The sequence below is a fragment of the Haemorhous mexicanus genome, chromosome 11 (assembly GCF_027477595.1).
Source record: "Haemorhous mexicanus isolate bHaeMex1 chromosome 11, bHaeMex1.pri, whole genome shotgun sequence".
NCBI classification, from domain to species: domain Eukaryota; kingdom Metazoa; phylum Chordata; class Aves; order Passeriformes; family Fringillidae; genus Haemorhous; species Haemorhous mexicanus.
Window position 1 is genome coordinate 22,465,553 of NC_082351.1, and position 16,873 is coordinate 22,482,425.

Genomic DNA, 16,873 nt, shown 5'->3' on the forward strand with positions numbered 1-16,873 from the left:
TGTTCTACAGTGAAAATATGGACAAAAATGCAGAGTTTTCTCCCCCAAATGTTTCTGAAGGCTCAGGTCCTGTCAGCAGGGAGGATTGGGTTGAACTCCAGAGATGAGGAGAATGGTTTTTGATTTATAATAATTCTGCCACAGAAAAAGAGTTTGGGAACCATCCCTTCTGGCAAAACTGAATTGAATTTGGTGGGTAGTGTAAGTGTTTTTAAAAAATAGGGATGTTTTCAAATTGGAAATATTTCTGAAATACATTTCCTTTAGAGATCACAACTCTGGGGGCTTCCATTTCAAAGGAACTTTTCTCCTTTTAAAACTGAGGGAAATATAGAATGAAAAAACAACATTAAAAAGAAGTGAAAGAGCAAGAACAAAGTGAAATCTTTCATGTTAAGGAAAGAATCTGGGGTTGATTTGAACGGGTTTCAATTTTTTAAATTAGATGATTTAAAGATTCCTCTTTCAGTGCTGTTTTTTCCTCCTGATTTTCCCCATGTGGAGAGTAAATTAAAAGACTCATCAGCTGTACAGTTTTGCTGTACCCACAGCCAGAGCTGCCTTTCTTGGAAAGCAGTAAGTGGAGCCTTTGGAACACTCCCACCATAGCATAGATGGAGTTATAATCTCATTATTGTAATGAATTTATCACTCTGGATCCTCCACAAAAGCTGCCACTGTGGCTCCTGCTGCTTTTCCCACCCGTGGTGGCATTTCAGCAGAGAAGCTCGAGGTTTTTTGGGAAGAGGAGTGTCCTGCTGTCAGTCTGTCATGCTGGGAACTCTTTCCATCTCTTCCTTGGGAGGGGAGGAATTCCCCAGGAGAGGTGGCAGACAGGCACCTCCCCTGCTGCAGGTTTTAAAGAGAATTCACTGAAATATCATCCTTGTTGTCTTGAGGATGGTGATTTTCCAGGGAAACAGTTGGGTTTTTTAGGGTAACTTGTGTTTTGCAGCCAGTACTGAAAATAGATCTCCTAAAAAAAAACCCAACTTGCATTCTGTACTCTGGGCTCTGGAGTTTTGCATGGCAGCAAAATTTTTTTAGGGGAAAGTAACTTATTGTAAGCTTTTATACAAATAGTTGGGGAAAAGAACACAGTTTTCCTTAACAATTGGGGTTTTTTTAAAGCTGAGAAATGTTATTTCATTATTGAAATACAACTGCAATGCTGGCAGAGCTTTCAAGCTGCTTTTGGAAGGTCAAGGCTGGTGCCTGGGGAGGGAAACGCTCTGCAGGTGCAGAAAGGTGCAGGTTTGAGTGGATTTGAGGAAGGAATTTGTTATCATCAGGGTGGGCAGGCCCTGGCACAGGTGCCCAGAGCAGCTGGGGCTGCCCCTGGATCCCTGGCAGTGCCCAAGGCCAGGTTGGACACTGGGGCTGGGAGCACCTGGGACAGTGGGAGGTGTCCCTGCCATGGCAGGGGTGGCACTGGGTGGGTTTAGGGTCCCTGCAGCCCAAAGCACTGGGGGCTCAGGGTGCTCTGGGTTATCAGAGGTGCTGCCCAGGTGCACTGAGGCTCCAACAGCTCCACTCCTTCAAACCCAGTTAGCAGCCTCTTTGCATGGCATAAAACAAGAAAAGAGAAGAAAAAGAAATTCAGATTTGCCTGCTCACTGTAGATAACCCAGCCTTGTCAGCCTCTCTGTGCTGCTGGAAGTTGTCAGGGAGGGTTGGCTTCTGCTGTCTTTCACTCTTGTATCAGGGTTTATTTTCTCCTCCCTCAGCATACCAGTGGCACTGAAGTTGTTTGACACCCTTGTTGCAGCAGAAGAGGTCAATTAAAAGTGCAAGATCCATTCCTGCTGCCTTTTCTGAGCTCTGAGCCCTGCACCAGGCTGGGTTTCCCTGCTCCCCACAAACACTTCTGCCAGGGCCCAGTCCCCCTTGAGGGATCAACCTTCCCATGGAAACCTGGTCCTGTCTCTGCAATCACAGAGCTCCCTGCTGCTTCCTTGGCTGGTGGAACTCTGGATTTCCCTGCTGGGTCTCTTGTCCCTGCTGTCCCAGCCTCAGGTTAATTCCTGCCAAAGGCTCCTGCTGGGATTCTTGGGGCTGTCCAACAGCTCCACTTCATCCTTGTGGGTTTCCTCCAACTCAGAATATTCCCTGATCCTGAACTATCAAATTAGGCTGCACAGCCTCTTCTCTTCCACCTTTTAGCAGCTCTGGGTGCTGGTGCTGCCTTCCTGACCTGGCAGCTTGCTCCCTGTGCCAGCTGCATCCCGTGGCTGAGGCAGGTGAGCTCCCCAGGGGGACCCAGGGTTCTCTTCTCCCAGGTTTTCCAGATTCTCCCAGTTCCTCCCAGGCCCCTCCCCACCCTCCTCTGTGTGTTTTGGGATGCTCTCCCATTGACCTGATTGTATTTTTAATCTGGCTGCTCATAAATTTTACATTTGCTAACCCTCCACAGGGCTAAGATTTATATCCTGAGCAAACAGCAATGCCAACAAGTTTTTTTTTTTTTTCCTGGCAGAAGTACAGTAAACAGATTACCTTAACCAGCTAATTTAAAAAGAAATTGCCTTTTTTGTTCATAAAGCCAGCATCAAGGAGATGCTTATGCATTATTGATGTTTAATTCATGGTGAGTTTAGATGCTGTTTCAGCCTGATCTTCCTTTGTTGATGTCTGTGACCCCAAGGCTGCTCAGCCCTGGGTTTGAGCTCCCTGGGCTCTGCTTCCCTGTGTTGACTCTGATGAGTCAATGCAACATCTTGAGGTCCCCCTTCCCACCAAAATATTTCACCTGAATAACAGAAAATGTGAAAATTACAGAGAAGGGTTGAGGTGATGTGAGCATGGGGCTGGGAGTGACAGCTCAGGGGAGGGCTGAGGAGCTGCACCACCTCTGAGAATGTTTGTTTGTTGGGATTTGGACACAAAACAGAGGATTTGGCCCTGGCTTTTCAGTCAGATCCATGCTGGGAAATATCCAAGCTCCAAAGCAGCTCAGCTGGAGCCAGCTCAGATAAAGGTGCTGCCTCAGCATCACCTGTGCTGCTCCAGCATCCCCCCCCCACCCTCTCCTGCTCTGGCAAGGCAAGGAAAGGAGGAAAAAATTGCAGCTCAAATGTTTTCCACAAGTGTCAGCACAGCAGCATCTGCATTAGCAGACAGACAGACTTCTCTGTCACTAATTACAGTTCTGTGCAGCATTTTCTGAGATATTCAGCAAAACCCATTCAACTGGCTGGGCCCCTTCTCAGATTAAATCCTTCCCACTAGGAACTTGTGAGGCTCCTTAATTTTGCAGTGAAAAGAGTCCTCCTTTCATCAGTGGGCCTGTGTTTTATTTGGGCAAAAGCCACTTTGTGCCACTCTGTAAAACAGCCTCAGCTGTAAATCAGACAAGGGAACGTCAGGCAGTTCCATGTCTGCTCAGTTTAGGTCCCAAATCACAAATAATTTGCTGAAAATTGGAATAAAGTGAGTTTCTGGGCTGATAAAACTACAAGAAAATTCCTGTATGCAGGACAAGTGTACTATTGTATTATTACTATGTTATTATTAATTGTCTTTCACATCACTCACTAGAAAACCCTGTTGTCACCTTTTACTCAGGTAAAAGTTAGGACAGGGAGGAGTAACTCTGAGCTCTGAATTCTTTGCTGCCCGAGGAAAGTCTTGCATCCAGAACACAGATAGAACACATTCCTGCCCAGAATTGTTTCTTATCAGCCTTTCCTTTTCCAAGGGATTGCTGGAACCCTGCTTCCAGAGAAATCCAATTTTGGGAGATTGAGAAAAAGTCTCATGTTATTATCATTGTTGCTTGGAGAAACATCTCTCCAGCAGGAGAAGCAAAAATACAAACAGGGTGAAACACAAATAGAAATGAAATGTGAGGGATTCTCATGGATCACCCCACAGCTCCCTTGCACCCCTGAGCAGCTGCAGTTCCGTGTCAGGATGGAAAATAACTAAACCCATGAGCAGGGGGTTTAGGGGGTTGTGGGTGTGCCCACAAAAACTGGGGAGAAAATCCTCTGATGGTGCAGAACAGCTTGTGGAACAGGAGGTGAATGGCAGGAAGAGATGACTGAAGGGGTTCTATCAGCTGGGTTAACTCCTTCAGATTTTTCTCTGTTTCTTTTCCTCTGGTGTTTAATATTTAGTGCCAAGCAGAACTCCAGGCTGGGTTAGTAGGGTCAGTCACAAGAGTTTCCAAAGACTCAGCCAAATGGAGATTTATTTATTTTAGTTACAGCCTTCCAGCAGATTGGTTTGGTGCAGGATTTGCACACCTTGGAGCTGAAGAGATTTCAGTCTTTGAGGTCAGGAGGGAGGAGAGAAAGAGAGAGGAGCAGTGGTAACTTGAGGTCTGGTTTCTGTGATCTTTGGGAAGGAAACAAGTCAGGATCTGAGGGGTTTGTGCCCAGGAGCTGTGTCCCCAGTTGGGGCAGGATGAGCACTTCCAAGCCTTACACCCTGGCTGCACTCTGTACTTCCAGTTACTCATCTGTTTTTCCCATCTGGTTGGTTCTTTGGTTTTTTTTTTTTTTTTTTACTTCTTACACTTGGCTTTCTGGTCTTTAGACTGCTCTGATCCTGGGCTCAGTCTCAATCTCCTTAGAATAGAGATGGTAATGGACAAGTCATTCAGCCTTTCATCTGCCATTAATGATGAATTACACAGCCTGCACCAGGTCATCAGCTGCTAGGAATTGGCTTAGGAGCACTGGAATCAATACACACCAGCTGAGAATTGGATTCTGGATATGTATTAGCACCTCATTTGCTTGAGTCTTTTTGGTTGTTTTGAACTCACAGATGATTGCAGAGCCCTACAGGTTTTTTTCTGGTTTATTTCTCATATTTCTCCTGTACTTCTGGGGGTTTGTTACTCATTTCTGAGGTGATGCATCATCACCTGCCACATCATTTCATTTTCAAATATCTTTTAGAACATGATTTCCAGTTCCTACTTTTGCCTTTTAATTTATTACCGTGAAGGACAGAGCCCCTGGACTTTTTTGTCTTAGAGAAGTAAGAATATATTTGGGCATATTTTCCTATTCACCTGGTTTTAACTGTCCCACTTTGTGCTGGTGAAGACTGAAAGGTGATCAAAGGTAAACAGGGTTTTTTTCTCACTATTTCCATCACTTTTCTTCAGTCCCCCTGAGTACAAACTCCAGAAATCTCCTAGGAGGGGGAGATTTTTTCTTTAAAGCAATCCTTATGTAAGAGTCGTGCTTATATCTCTAAGCTTTTTCTTTCACTTTATAGATTTAGCATATGAATTTCGCTTGCAACTCAGAGGAATTTCTTAATCAGCTTCCAGATTTTTCCTGCAGGACGTTTCCAAGGCCAGTGCTATCTTAAGTACTCCAAGCAGGACCAAAATATCTCCTGTGAAATAATTTCTCTTTGGTCAGCGCCGCTGAAACGATCCAAAGGACTCTTGTCTAGACCAGTCACAAATTCAGCCTTGTCATTATCTCTGAGAACATTGCTACACCAGAAAATGTTGTGGAGAGGAGCTGATTCATCCCCTTTTCTGAATTATTTTAATTATCATGCCTGAAATCTCGTGCAGTGTTACCTTGCCCTGATCCCCAGTGGGCTCCTGTCAGATTCCATTAGGTTGTGGCCACTCTCCTTTGGTGGCTCACACATATTTGCAGCCTGAGCCAACCCCTGAGTATTCCCCAAGATGAAGCCAAGAGCTTCTCTCTGCACTGAACTGTTGAGAGGAGAGCTTGACCTAATTAGAAAAACTCCCCAGGAGCAGCAGAGAACGAACTCCTGCCGAACAAACGGCTCAGAGCTCTTCACTGAGATGGTTTTTTGACCTGTGCTGCTCACTCTGGAGTTCTCTGCACCACAAATGGCTTTGAAATTGGGAATTTTAACCAGTTCAAATCACTGGAGGGGGTTAGGGTGGTGTGGCTGTGTGGGTGCTGCACCCAAGGGTGATGGGAATTTGGGGTGGCAGCTTCCAGCACTGCACGTTTCAGTCTCAGCAATCAGGGCAGGAGTTGGGATGGACAAACCACCCCAAAAATGCCTTTTGGAGAGAATTTCCCTTCTTTGGGGAAAATGATTCTTTCCCTTATTTGGGGAAAATTATTATTTATTTCCCCTCTTTGGGGAAAATGATTATTTCCCTTCTTTGGGGGGTCTGTATGAAATAAGGATGAAGTCTGAATTTTCTCAGAGGTTTTCACTGAGATGGTTTTTTGACCTGTGCTGCTCGCTCTGGAGTTCTCTGCACCACAAATGGCTTTGAAATTGGGAATTTTAACCAGTTCAAATCACTGGAGGGGGTTAGGGTGGTGTGGCTGTGTGGGTGCTGCACCCAAGGGTGATGGGAATTTGGGGTGGCAGCTTCCAGCACTGCACGTTTCAGTCTCAGCAGTCAGGGCAGGAGTTGGGATGGACAAACCACCCCAAAAATGCCTTTTGGAGAGAATTTCCCTTCTTTGGGGAAAATGATTCTTTCCCTTATTTGGGGAAAATTATTATTTATTTCCCTTCTTTGGGGAAAATGATTATTTCCCTTATTAGGGGAAAATTATTATTTATTTCCCTTATTTGGGGAAAATAATTCTTTCCCTTATTTGGGAAAAATGATTCTTTCCCTTATTTGGGGAAAATTATTATATCCCTTCTTTGGGGAGTCTGTGTGAAATAAGGATGAATTCTGAATTTTCTGTCCTCCCCTCCACTGGAGTTATCTTTGTTTTTCCACAGCACACACTCAGGTTATAGAGCACAGCTTACCATTCATGGCTTTTCTTGACTTGCAGATCAATTCCAGTTGTTTTGTCTGGGTTTTTTTTTTTTGTTTTTTTTTTAGTTTTGTTTTCATGTGGGAAATCTGTAAAACAGCGCAGAAAAAATAAAAAAGGCAAATGGATGTCTGTGGGTTTTATAGAGCTCCTTTCATGGGATCATAAAATTCCCTTCAAAATGATGAGTTAGATGCTGTTAGAATAGTAAATATGTAAATTCATGAGTAATTTGCAAATGTCCTTGAGCCACTGAACCCGTTGCAATTGCTCAGCTCGATGGAATTGTTCAAGTTCTTACTCCAGATGACAGAACTGGCTTTCATCTTCCACGTTTAAAGGTTTTCCCTTTCCTACCCCTTTAGATACAGACAACAAACAAGCTTAAAATATTACAGGGGCAGGAGGGGCAGCCAGAGAAATCAGCACCACTCACTTCTCCTTTCCCTTCTGCATTGCCAGGATGCTCAGGTCACTTTTTTTTTTTTTTGGAATTCCCTGGGAGCTGAGGGGCTGTGGGAAACTCTCCACCTCATCTCTGCTCTTAGGCACATTCAGGGTGCCAGGAGTGGGGTTAAACACAACCTGAGTTCCCTAAATTTGGATTTCCAACCTCCCATCATCACAGGCATACCCCTCTTTTGGGTGTAATCATGCCCATTTGCCATGTTGATGTGATATTTTTAAATTTACCCTTCCAAGCCCATCTCGGGGTCCCTGTCCCTATCCAAAGGAGATGTGTAAAGTTGTTACCTGGCTTTGAGAAATCTTTCATTTTTTTTTTTCTTTTATCTGATTACACAGGGAAAAGTATTAATCAGGTTCTTGGAGACCTCTGCTGGTAACACCATCCTGCTAAGCCAGATGCTCTCATGTCAAAATAGGGGAAATGCCCATTAAAAAAATCAAAACTCTATTGTTTATTGGGATTTTGTGAAAAGTATTATAGATCTACTACATTAATATACTCTTACTGATATCTTAAATAGATAGTATTGTATATTGCAGGTATATCTGGACAAAAGGTAACTCTTAAGAAAGTCTGAGGTTTTGGGTGGTCTTCAAAACCATGTGGCAATTTTAGTAGAATTTAGTGGAATCTGGCTAAACTCAAACTCTATTTGAAAAAAGAAAAAAGCCAACTGATAAAATTATGTGAAACACAGTTAAAATACAATCTCACAAGTGGCTGGAAACTGCCAGTGCTAGTTTTCACCAAATTCTACCAAAATGTGTCTCCCATATCTGCTTGTGGTCTTTCTAGGTTTATTCAGAGTCATTCATACAATAATTGGGTCCAAAGATTTTTCCTTCCTGTGGCAAGATATGGAGATCTGGCCAGAATCAAGGCAAGGCTGAGAGCCTGGGCCTGAAGCAGTGCCTGTAACCATGCAGAGTTACTGGAATAACCTCAATTTCAATGCAGAACTAGTTCTAAATTACATGTTTTGAAGTCTGAAGCTAAATTTTAGAGCTTTGAAGCCCAAGTTAAAGAGACCCTGAGGAGGGAAATGTCTCTATTTGAAAGACCAGATGTGTAACTACTGCTTTGTTTTTGCAGGGTGAGCAGGGTTTCTGAAGCTACTCTTTTTCTTTAAGGGTTTCTACTACAAATAAAATAAAAGTAGCTTCTGATCTTGACTGTTACCAGCTTCAGAAAGCAGCACTGGACTCAAGGAAGAGCAGTGATCTTTAGCAGTTCTTATCATGCTGGTTTGGGGCTACTTAAAAACAGAGGCCAGACAGAATTAAGGCAATAAAAAGCTGTTCTAGTTATTGAAGGTGCCAATTTTGGGCAGACAAAGCCCCCCAGGGGCTGCACCCAAAGATGGATGCTGGGTCAGGGTTTGCACACTTTGATAAGTTTGGTCCATTTGCATTCTGGGGGTTCATCTGCCAATTCCAGCTCCAGGTAATGAAGTCACTGACCCCAGGTTTGCTCCCCCAACTCACTTTTGTTCCCATCTCTGGGCCCTGAGGCAGTGAGGGGTCCTTGGCTGCCAGGCCTGGGGAGGAATTGCTGTGTCTGCCCCAAATGGGGAAGCAGCAGCTCCCACTGAGTGTGGAGTTTGGATTTACACACAAATAGATGAAAAATAGAAAAGCTGAAACCCCAACGTTATCGATACAGTCTGATAAGGGAAGAAACGGTCTGATAAAGGAAGAAAGGTTCTGATGAGAGAAGAAAGGTTTGTTGGGCAGCACAGAGGTGCTGCTCCCAGGCTTCCCTCCCTGCTTGCCTTGCAGCCCAGCCCAGCTGGACGCAGCAGATCCGCGACGTGCGCGCGGCCATCGAGGAGCGCGTGTCCTGGGAGTGCCGCGCCAGCGGCCGCCCCAAGCCCTCCTACCGCTGGCTCAAGGATGGGGAGCCCCTGCTGCCACAGGTAGGCACAGCTGGAGCCCCCCGGGGATGGGAGCTGGGGGTGCTGGGGTGCTCTGCCAGCTCGCTGAGCTCTGGGGGGTTGATTTGGGGTGGGGAGGATGGAGGTGCTCTGGAATCGCGGGATGGTTTGGGTTGGATGGGACCTTAAGATCATCTCGTTCCACCCCTTGCTCCAAGCCTTGTCCAGGCTGGCCTTGGACACTTCCAGGGATCTGGGAGCAGCCACAGCTGGTCTGGGCACCCAGGGCCTCCCCACCCTCACAGAAAATCCCTCGTTCCTTCCCGTGCCTGGTGGCACCTCCCTACTGCTGCCAGGACACTCCACAGCTCTACACTCAGAGTTCCTCCCCAAAATGAAGGATCCATGATGCAAACCTAAGGCTGGAAAGAAGAAGGAGGAATGGCTGAATGGGGTTTTTGAATATGTGACCAGAGAATGATCACTCCAAAATAATTATTATTTTAATTTATGATATTTAGGTGAACTTCAAGTGATAATGAAACCTCAGGGTTCCTGCTGGTGTTTAAGGGTGTTCCTGCTCCTCCTGCTGAGCTGTGTCCCTGTGCAGGAGCTGGGGAATTACACCCCTCCCACCAGCACAGCCCAGCCTCTCCTGGAGGGTCATCACCCAGTCCATGGTCCCACCTTGTCACCACAAACTCAGCCAGGTCACCAAAGCTTTGGTTTCACAGTAGCCAGCACTTTTTCCCCTTCACTCACCGTGAAAGAACATGGCAGCCCCGATTTGATCAAACCCTGGTAAAAATTGCACAAACATTAAATTTCTGCCCTAAGGCCGAGTAGAAAACCAATAGCTCTTTATTTTAGAATTTTTTTTTCGTAAATGTCAAACTCCTGGGGAGGGAGGGAACACTTTGCTGTACTTATTAGAATTGATAACTCGAGCTCCATATCCTCAGGCTGACAAATGATAGCCTGGTCTTTCACTCCACACACTAATTCTGGTTGCTTCACGCTGGTCACTGGCAGATGGGCTTGTTCTTAAATCACGTTAGTGGCTGGTATGAAGTAAAGGATCATTAAATTATTAGCATTTACATTGTTTTCAGTAAACTGCAGAAGATTTTCAATGTTTCTGTCTGTGCTGGCTGAGATGGCAACCAGTCTTAGCAGCCTGCATTGCCATGTACACTCAAAATGGCCTCAAGCTGTGCCAGGGGAGCGTCAGGTTGGAAATCAGGAGGAATTTCTCCATGGAAAGGGTGAATTTCTCCACTGGAACTGCCCAGGGAGGTGTGGAGTCCCCATCCCTGGAGGTGTCCAAGAAACACCTGTATGTGCTACAGTTCAGTTGCTATGGTGGTTTTTGGTCAAAGGTTGGACACTGCGATCCTGGAGGTCTTTTCCAACCTCGATGACTCTGTGATTCCATGGAAATACCATTGTTTAAATGTTTCTGAGGATGGGCTTGGCTGTGATGTGCCACTGTGGAACAGAAGTGCATTTCTTGCCTCAAGCTTATCTCCTTGAAAGGGATATTAATCTAAATGCTTTGGGTATTAAATCAATGAGGGGTCAAGGGAAGGTCCTCCAATTGAAATTGCATTTACCAACTCCTGTATGGGTTTCACCATTTAGTCTCTGGCCTGACATAAATTTGGCTGGCAGACAAATAAATCGCAGCATGCAAATCCCTCCCGTTACCGCTGCTTCCTTTGGTCCACCCTGCCACAAAGCACAGCAGGACAACCTCTGGGTGCACGTTCTGAGGAGGCTTGCTGGTGTTCTTGTTGATTTTGGAGTTTGTTTTGCTGTCCCCAGGGCAGGGTGCAGCTGGAGCAGGGCTCTCTGACCATTGCCAACGTGAGTCTGTCGGACGCGGGCATGTACCAGTGCGTGGCGGAGAACAGGCACGGCGTCATCTTTGCCAGCGCCGAGCTCAGTGTCATAGGTGAGTCCCCACCCCCGAGCACTGCCAGCCTCCCAGAACCTCAGCCAGCCCTGCCCAGGTGCTTCTGCCAAGCTGCAGCAGAAGGGGATCTTTGGTGGTTTGTTTCTGAAGCAGATCTTTGGCGGTTTGCTTCTAAGGAAGGTGTGAAATGCAAACTTGAGGCAGTGGAGAGCAGAGAACAGATGTTTTTTACTTCATCCCACATTCCTCCAGGAGCTGGCAGGTGCATTCCCTCTCCTGCTGGTTAAAGCTGTTTCTGGAGAAACCTGAGCATTGCCATTCAGAACATCCAGGTGCCCAGTCCTGGCTGCAGAGGTGACTCTGCTCAGGACACGGTGACAAACCTCCTGTCTGAAGGGACCTTTCAGCACACCAAGTTCCCCCATCCCAAAGAAAAGCATCTTCCAAATGAATCCCAAAGAAAAGCATCTTTCACCCCACAGTTCTGGGCACAGCTGCTCTGCTCCTCCCAGATAAAATCAGGAGAAGCTCATGTGACTCCAAGTGGGGAAACACCTGAGTGGAGGGAGCAGAGATTACAGAGCCAGGATCTTCTCAGAGGTGCCCGTGCCAGGACAGGAGGCAATGGCCACAAACTGAAACCTGGAAATGCCACCTAAAATAAGAAAAACTTTATTTTGAGGTTGGTTGGACACTAGAACAAATTGTCCAGAGATATTGTGGCATCCCTGTCCTTGGAGATGCTCAACATCCAACTGGCCACAGCCCTGGGCTGTGGCTGCTCCTGGGTGAGCAGGGGTGGGGTGGGACCATCCCAGGGGTCCCTGCCAGGCTGAAACTCAATCCCAAACCATGTCCTTGGATGAGAGGCAGCCCTGCTCAGCATAGGGATATATGTAGTTTCAAAGGGTTAAACACAATTCCTGATTACAAAATAACAGTTTCATTGCTCTCAAACCAAAAGTTGAGTAGCAGCATTCTCTGAATTATCCTGAAGAACAAAACATGAGGTTTTTTCCAGCTATGGGATTTTCAATTATTGGTCATTTTTTATCGTCAGTGATAGATGCCTGCATAGAAAAAAAATTCATTTGAAGGATTGTGTGTGTTGCTGTTGGAGAAAGGCACGATAATGCTCAATAAATTAGACTTCACAATGCTGAGATTTATTGGACATGAAAGAAATCGAAATAAACCCACTGATGCTTTTCTTGTCTATTTGAAACCTGGTAAAAATGGACCTTTGGGAAGGAGGAAGATCTTTTCAGAGGAGAGAGGTTTAATCCTTGTTGGTGGGGACTCCCAGGGTGTCCCTGTGCCCAGCAGCTCCTCGTGTCCACACAAAAAACCAAATTTTGGAGGGTCTGGTCTGAGAAACCTGGCAGGGAATATTTATTTGGCCAACTTCTCACTTGGGTTCTGCAGCTCTGCTTCTGTCTGTCACAGGAAAAGCACCCAAATAGTGTCCTGCAGATAAATCCCTGTGCTTCTGTGATTTAGCTTGGCACAATTTGAAAGGAAAGCAGCAGGTTTGCCTTTTCACTGGAGTTTCAAAGCAGGGCAACGTTCTGAGCCCTCCCTGGGAAATGTTAGCTTTTAACCAGATCTGAGTGTTTAAATGGTTGTTTTAAAAGGTCCTGAAGTTAAGCACTTGCTGCTGGTGGTGTTTAATCACCTCAAGTGAGACTTACACCAAAATTAAGTGAAAGAGAGAAATGGAAAATTACAGACTGAGCTTTTCTCAGAGTGATTCTTCTCAATTATTATTGCCAATTATCTTGCCTGGAGTCTTTAAATAAAAGCAGAATCCAGTGGTGCTGGACACTGTAGAAGACTGAGATGCATTCTTGTCTAGCCTGAATTTTCAGGCTAAATGTTTAAAAAACAAATTGGAGAAATGAAATGTGGGCCTAGAGTGGGAAAGAAAGGTCATTAAAATCCCTGCCTGACAAACAAAAGGTGTGAATAAATTAAATTCATTTCTCCTGGAGGGGCACAAGGAAGTTGTGGCAGTGCTGAGAAATGAGCCCAGAGTTTCTAAATGTCAAATGACAACGTTTTGAACGTCACAGAATAAACCCACAGTGAGCAACTCCTGTGTCTCACACAGGAGCAGGAAAATGCAGCAAATGACTCACAAAAAAACCAGTCTAAACTGTTTATTACAGAGATGGGAGTAACAGGATTATTCCAAAAAATCTCTTTTGCTTATAAATTTGGGACAATCATCTGAGAAATTAGTTTCAGAAGTGATGATCTATTAATAATGATATAAATAATAATGTATTTTGTTCTGGGTGCATTGGTGGGAAGTGCCCTCAGGATGCCTCTTTTAGTTCTGGAGTGTTTTACAAAGCCAGTGCTGGTTTTGGGGCTCTTTTACAGCATTTAATATCATATCTGTATTTCTGAGTGCCAGAATTAAGTCCCCGGCTGTGATTAGATGTGGAAAACAAAAACTCTGGTGCAGGAACTTGGAGCACTGTTGGGTCATAAAGCCCATCCCATTTTCAGTGTGGGATTGTGCTTTATTCACCTCCTTGGCAGCAGGAACGACAGCCAGAAGAGCTGAGGCAGATGAGGTGCCCTGAGGAAAGGGAATTTGGGGGGTTTTGTCTCCCAGGAGCTGCAGGTGAGCTTTGGATCCTGTCTTGGGGCACGGAGGTGATGCAGAGCAGGGAGAGCTCAACTCTGATCTCCCTGGGGCAGCAAAAAGGGAGGCAAGGACAGGGCAGAGAGCTGAGGGACCCAGGGATGGAGCAGGGGGATCCAGGGATGGAGCAGGGGGACCCAGGGATGGAGCAGGGGGATCCAGGGATGGAGCAGGGGGACCCAGGGATGGAGCAGGGGGATCCAGGGATGGAGCAGGGGGACCCAGGGCTGGAGCAGGGGGATCCAGGGATGGAGCAGGGGGATCCAGGGATGGAGCAGGGGGACCCAGGGCTGGAGCAGGGGGACCCAGGGATGGAGCAGGAGGGATCCAGGGATGGAGCTGGGGGATCCAGGGATGGAGCAGGGGGATCCAGGGCTGGAGCAGGGGGACCCAGGGATGGAGCAGGGGGACCCAGGGATGGAGCAGGGGGATCCAGGGATGGAGCAGGAGGGATCCAGGGATGGAGCAGGGGGATCCAGGGATGGAGCTGGAGGGATGCAGGGATGGAGCAGGAGCAGAGGGGGGACCCAGGGATGGAGCAGGAGGGATGCAGGGATGGAGCAGGGGGACCCAGGGATGGAGCAGGAGCAGAGGGGGGATCCAGAGATGGAGCAGGGGCACCCAGGGATGGAGCAGGGGCACCCAGGGATGGAGCAGGGGGATCCAGGGATGGAGCAGGAGCAGAGGGGGGATCCAGGGCTGGAGCAGGGAGATCCAGGGATGGAGCAGGGGGATGCAGGGATGGAGCAGGAGGGATCCAGGGATGGAGCAGGAGGGATGCAGGGATGGAGTTGGAGGGATGCAGGGATGGAGCAGGAGGATCCAGGGATGGAGCAGGAGCAGAGGGGGGACCCAGGGATGGAGAAGGAGGGATGCAGGGATGGAGAAGGAGGGATCCAGGGATGGAGCAGGAGGGATGCAGGGATGGAGCTGGAGGGATGCAGGGATGGAGCAGGGGGATGCAGGGATGGAACAGGAGGATCCAGGGATGGAACAGGGAGGATCCAGGGATGGGCAGGGGGATCCAAGGAGCCAGCAGGGAGGATGGAGAGAGCAGACATTGCTGCCAATGCTCCAACAGAAAGCCAAGCTCCCATCAGCAGGAGTTGTTCCTAAAGCCCTTCAGCTGCCTCACCTTCTGCTCTGAGCTCTCTCAATTAACAAAATGAATGGTCCTGTTTGATATCAATGAAACCCTTGGTTGTCTTGGGGGATTTCAGTGCCAGAGCTGCCTCAGGGCCCAGCAAAGGGATCATTGCAAAGCCTTTGGGGCAGGAATCAGAAGCCAAGGCATCTCCTTGTTCCCCAGGCTGCAGAGAGGCTGCAGGGCTTTGGGGGTCACCTCAGTGGATATCTGAGAGTTTGCCACAAAACACAGGAGTGTGCTCTGGGGGCAGGAAAAGGTGATTCTTTGTGCCCTGGGGGCAGGAAAAGGTGATTCTTTGTGCCCTGGGGGCAGGAGAAGATAATTCCTTGTGCCCTGGAGCCAACAAGTCTTGCCTTGTCTTGCTTGGTTCAGGACCTGGCTGTGTCAGAGCCTCCCACCTTTATAGAATTTAAATAAATAACCCAGTTCATGCAATAATTATGAATAGGAAGCATAAAAGTGTCAGCCTTTCTGGCAATATTAATGTTTCTGATGAATTAGGTGGGTTCTGTGTTTGTGAGCAGTTCCCTGCCTGACAGAAGGATGATCCTGACACAGGAAAGGGAAACCCTTGACACTCCTCATGCACGAGGTTCCTGGGGGTGCTGTCCCAGTAAGATGGGCATGGTGGGGTTACTGGTTTCTCAGGTTTTAGCTGAACACACATTTTTAAACAAATCGAGTAATTTTTGCAGTGAAAGAAGCACTCAGGTGTCTTTTTACCCCATCCAGACTTCACTAGTTCACAAAGTCCAATCATTTAGGAATTGCAAGTGAGAAACAGCCCTGGAATTGTGTCAAGTTCAAACGAGCCTGGTTTTGGTTTTTCCTGAGGGAATTCTGATCTGGTTTGTGTTGGGTTTGCTTTCAGCCATCGGGCCAGACTTTTCCAAAACGCTGCTGAAGAAGTTGACTCTTGTGAAAGTGGGTGGTGAAGTCATCATTGAGTGCAAGCCCAAAGCCTCCCCCAGACCTACTTATTCTTGGAAGAAAGGAAAAGACATCCTAAGAGAAAACGAGAGGTAATGTCTTAAAGTAACCATTTCTTTCATTAACTAACCCAGGGACTTTCAGCAATCAAAGCTAAATTTGTCATTAATAGCTTTGCAAAATTGACTTGCAGTATATGAGGAGACAGCCTGTGTTCAATCCCAGGGAGCTGGGGGTGAGATTCCTATTCCCATGGTGCCCATCCCATCTCTGTCTGCTATTAAATCATCCCTGCCAAGAAGTTGAAAAAAATGCACTCCAAAAAAACCAAATATTTTGCCTCTGCAGTGCTCTAAATAACCATTGTTAAAAAAAAAAAAAAGATTCCCAGGAGATAAAAGCCTCTAGTGCAAATTGCACAGCTCTGGTATGTTACTCAGTGTCCTGCAAACAGGAATTATTTGGGGGCAAGAATTAATATGAAATGCACAATTAGGGGATGACATTGTCATTTGTTGTCTGCCTTTAGAGGCAAGAGGGGCCAAGTGCCTGAGCTCTGCCCAATCCTGCTGCATTTCTGCTTAAACCTGCTGCATTTCTGCTTAAACCTGCTGCATTTCTGCTTAAACCTGCTGCATTTCTGCTTAAACCTGCTGCATTTCTGCTTAAACCTGCTGCATTTCTGCTTCCTGTGCCTGCTGAAATGTCACCCACCCCCCAGTGCCCCAGGGGACAGCAGCAGTGCCTGGAGCCCAGCTCCAGTGTTTCCCCACACCCCCTTGCTGTGCAAGGTCCTCAAACCAGAACTTTCTTGGCTGTTCTGAAAAGAACCTGTTGAAATTCAGGGTGCAAGATGCCAGGACAAGCTGCTGCTGCAATCTCTTCATCTAGGACAGGGCACAGAACTTTTAGACAGGCGTGGGAGAAGGAACTTCAATGAAATCTCTGCCTAAAGTGACATTAAAGGGTCCTGTGAGTGCCAGAGAGGCACCTGAACATCTGGATCCTTCCCCAGCTGCAGGTTGGTCAATGTGGATGATCCTTCCAGTCCAGGTGGAGTTAGGAGCAGCACCTGTCAGTGCTGGCTCTGAATGCTGGTGCCCATGGCAATCCCTCCCAGCTTCTCCTGGGGCTGCTGTGGCTTTTCAG

At 46.9% G+C, this 16,873-nt stretch overlaps 1 protein-coding gene across 1 annotated transcript in view; it reads left to right on the top strand.

Annotated features, from left to right (window-relative positions):
* Positions 1 to 16,873, top strand: part of LOC132332460 (contactin-4) — a 278,899-nt gene that overhangs the window by 213,669 nt on the left and 48,357 nt on the right. Inside the window, exons 10-12 of the mRNA XM_059856845.1 lie at positions 8,985 to 9,121; positions 10,904 to 11,033; positions 15,666 to 15,816. Of these exons, the coding sequence (XP_059712828.1) occupies positions 8,985 to 9,121; positions 10,904 to 11,033; positions 15,666 to 15,816 (418 nt within the window). The remainder of the gene's footprint in view (positions 1 to 8,984; positions 9,122 to 10,903; positions 11,034 to 15,665; positions 15,817 to 16,873) is intronic.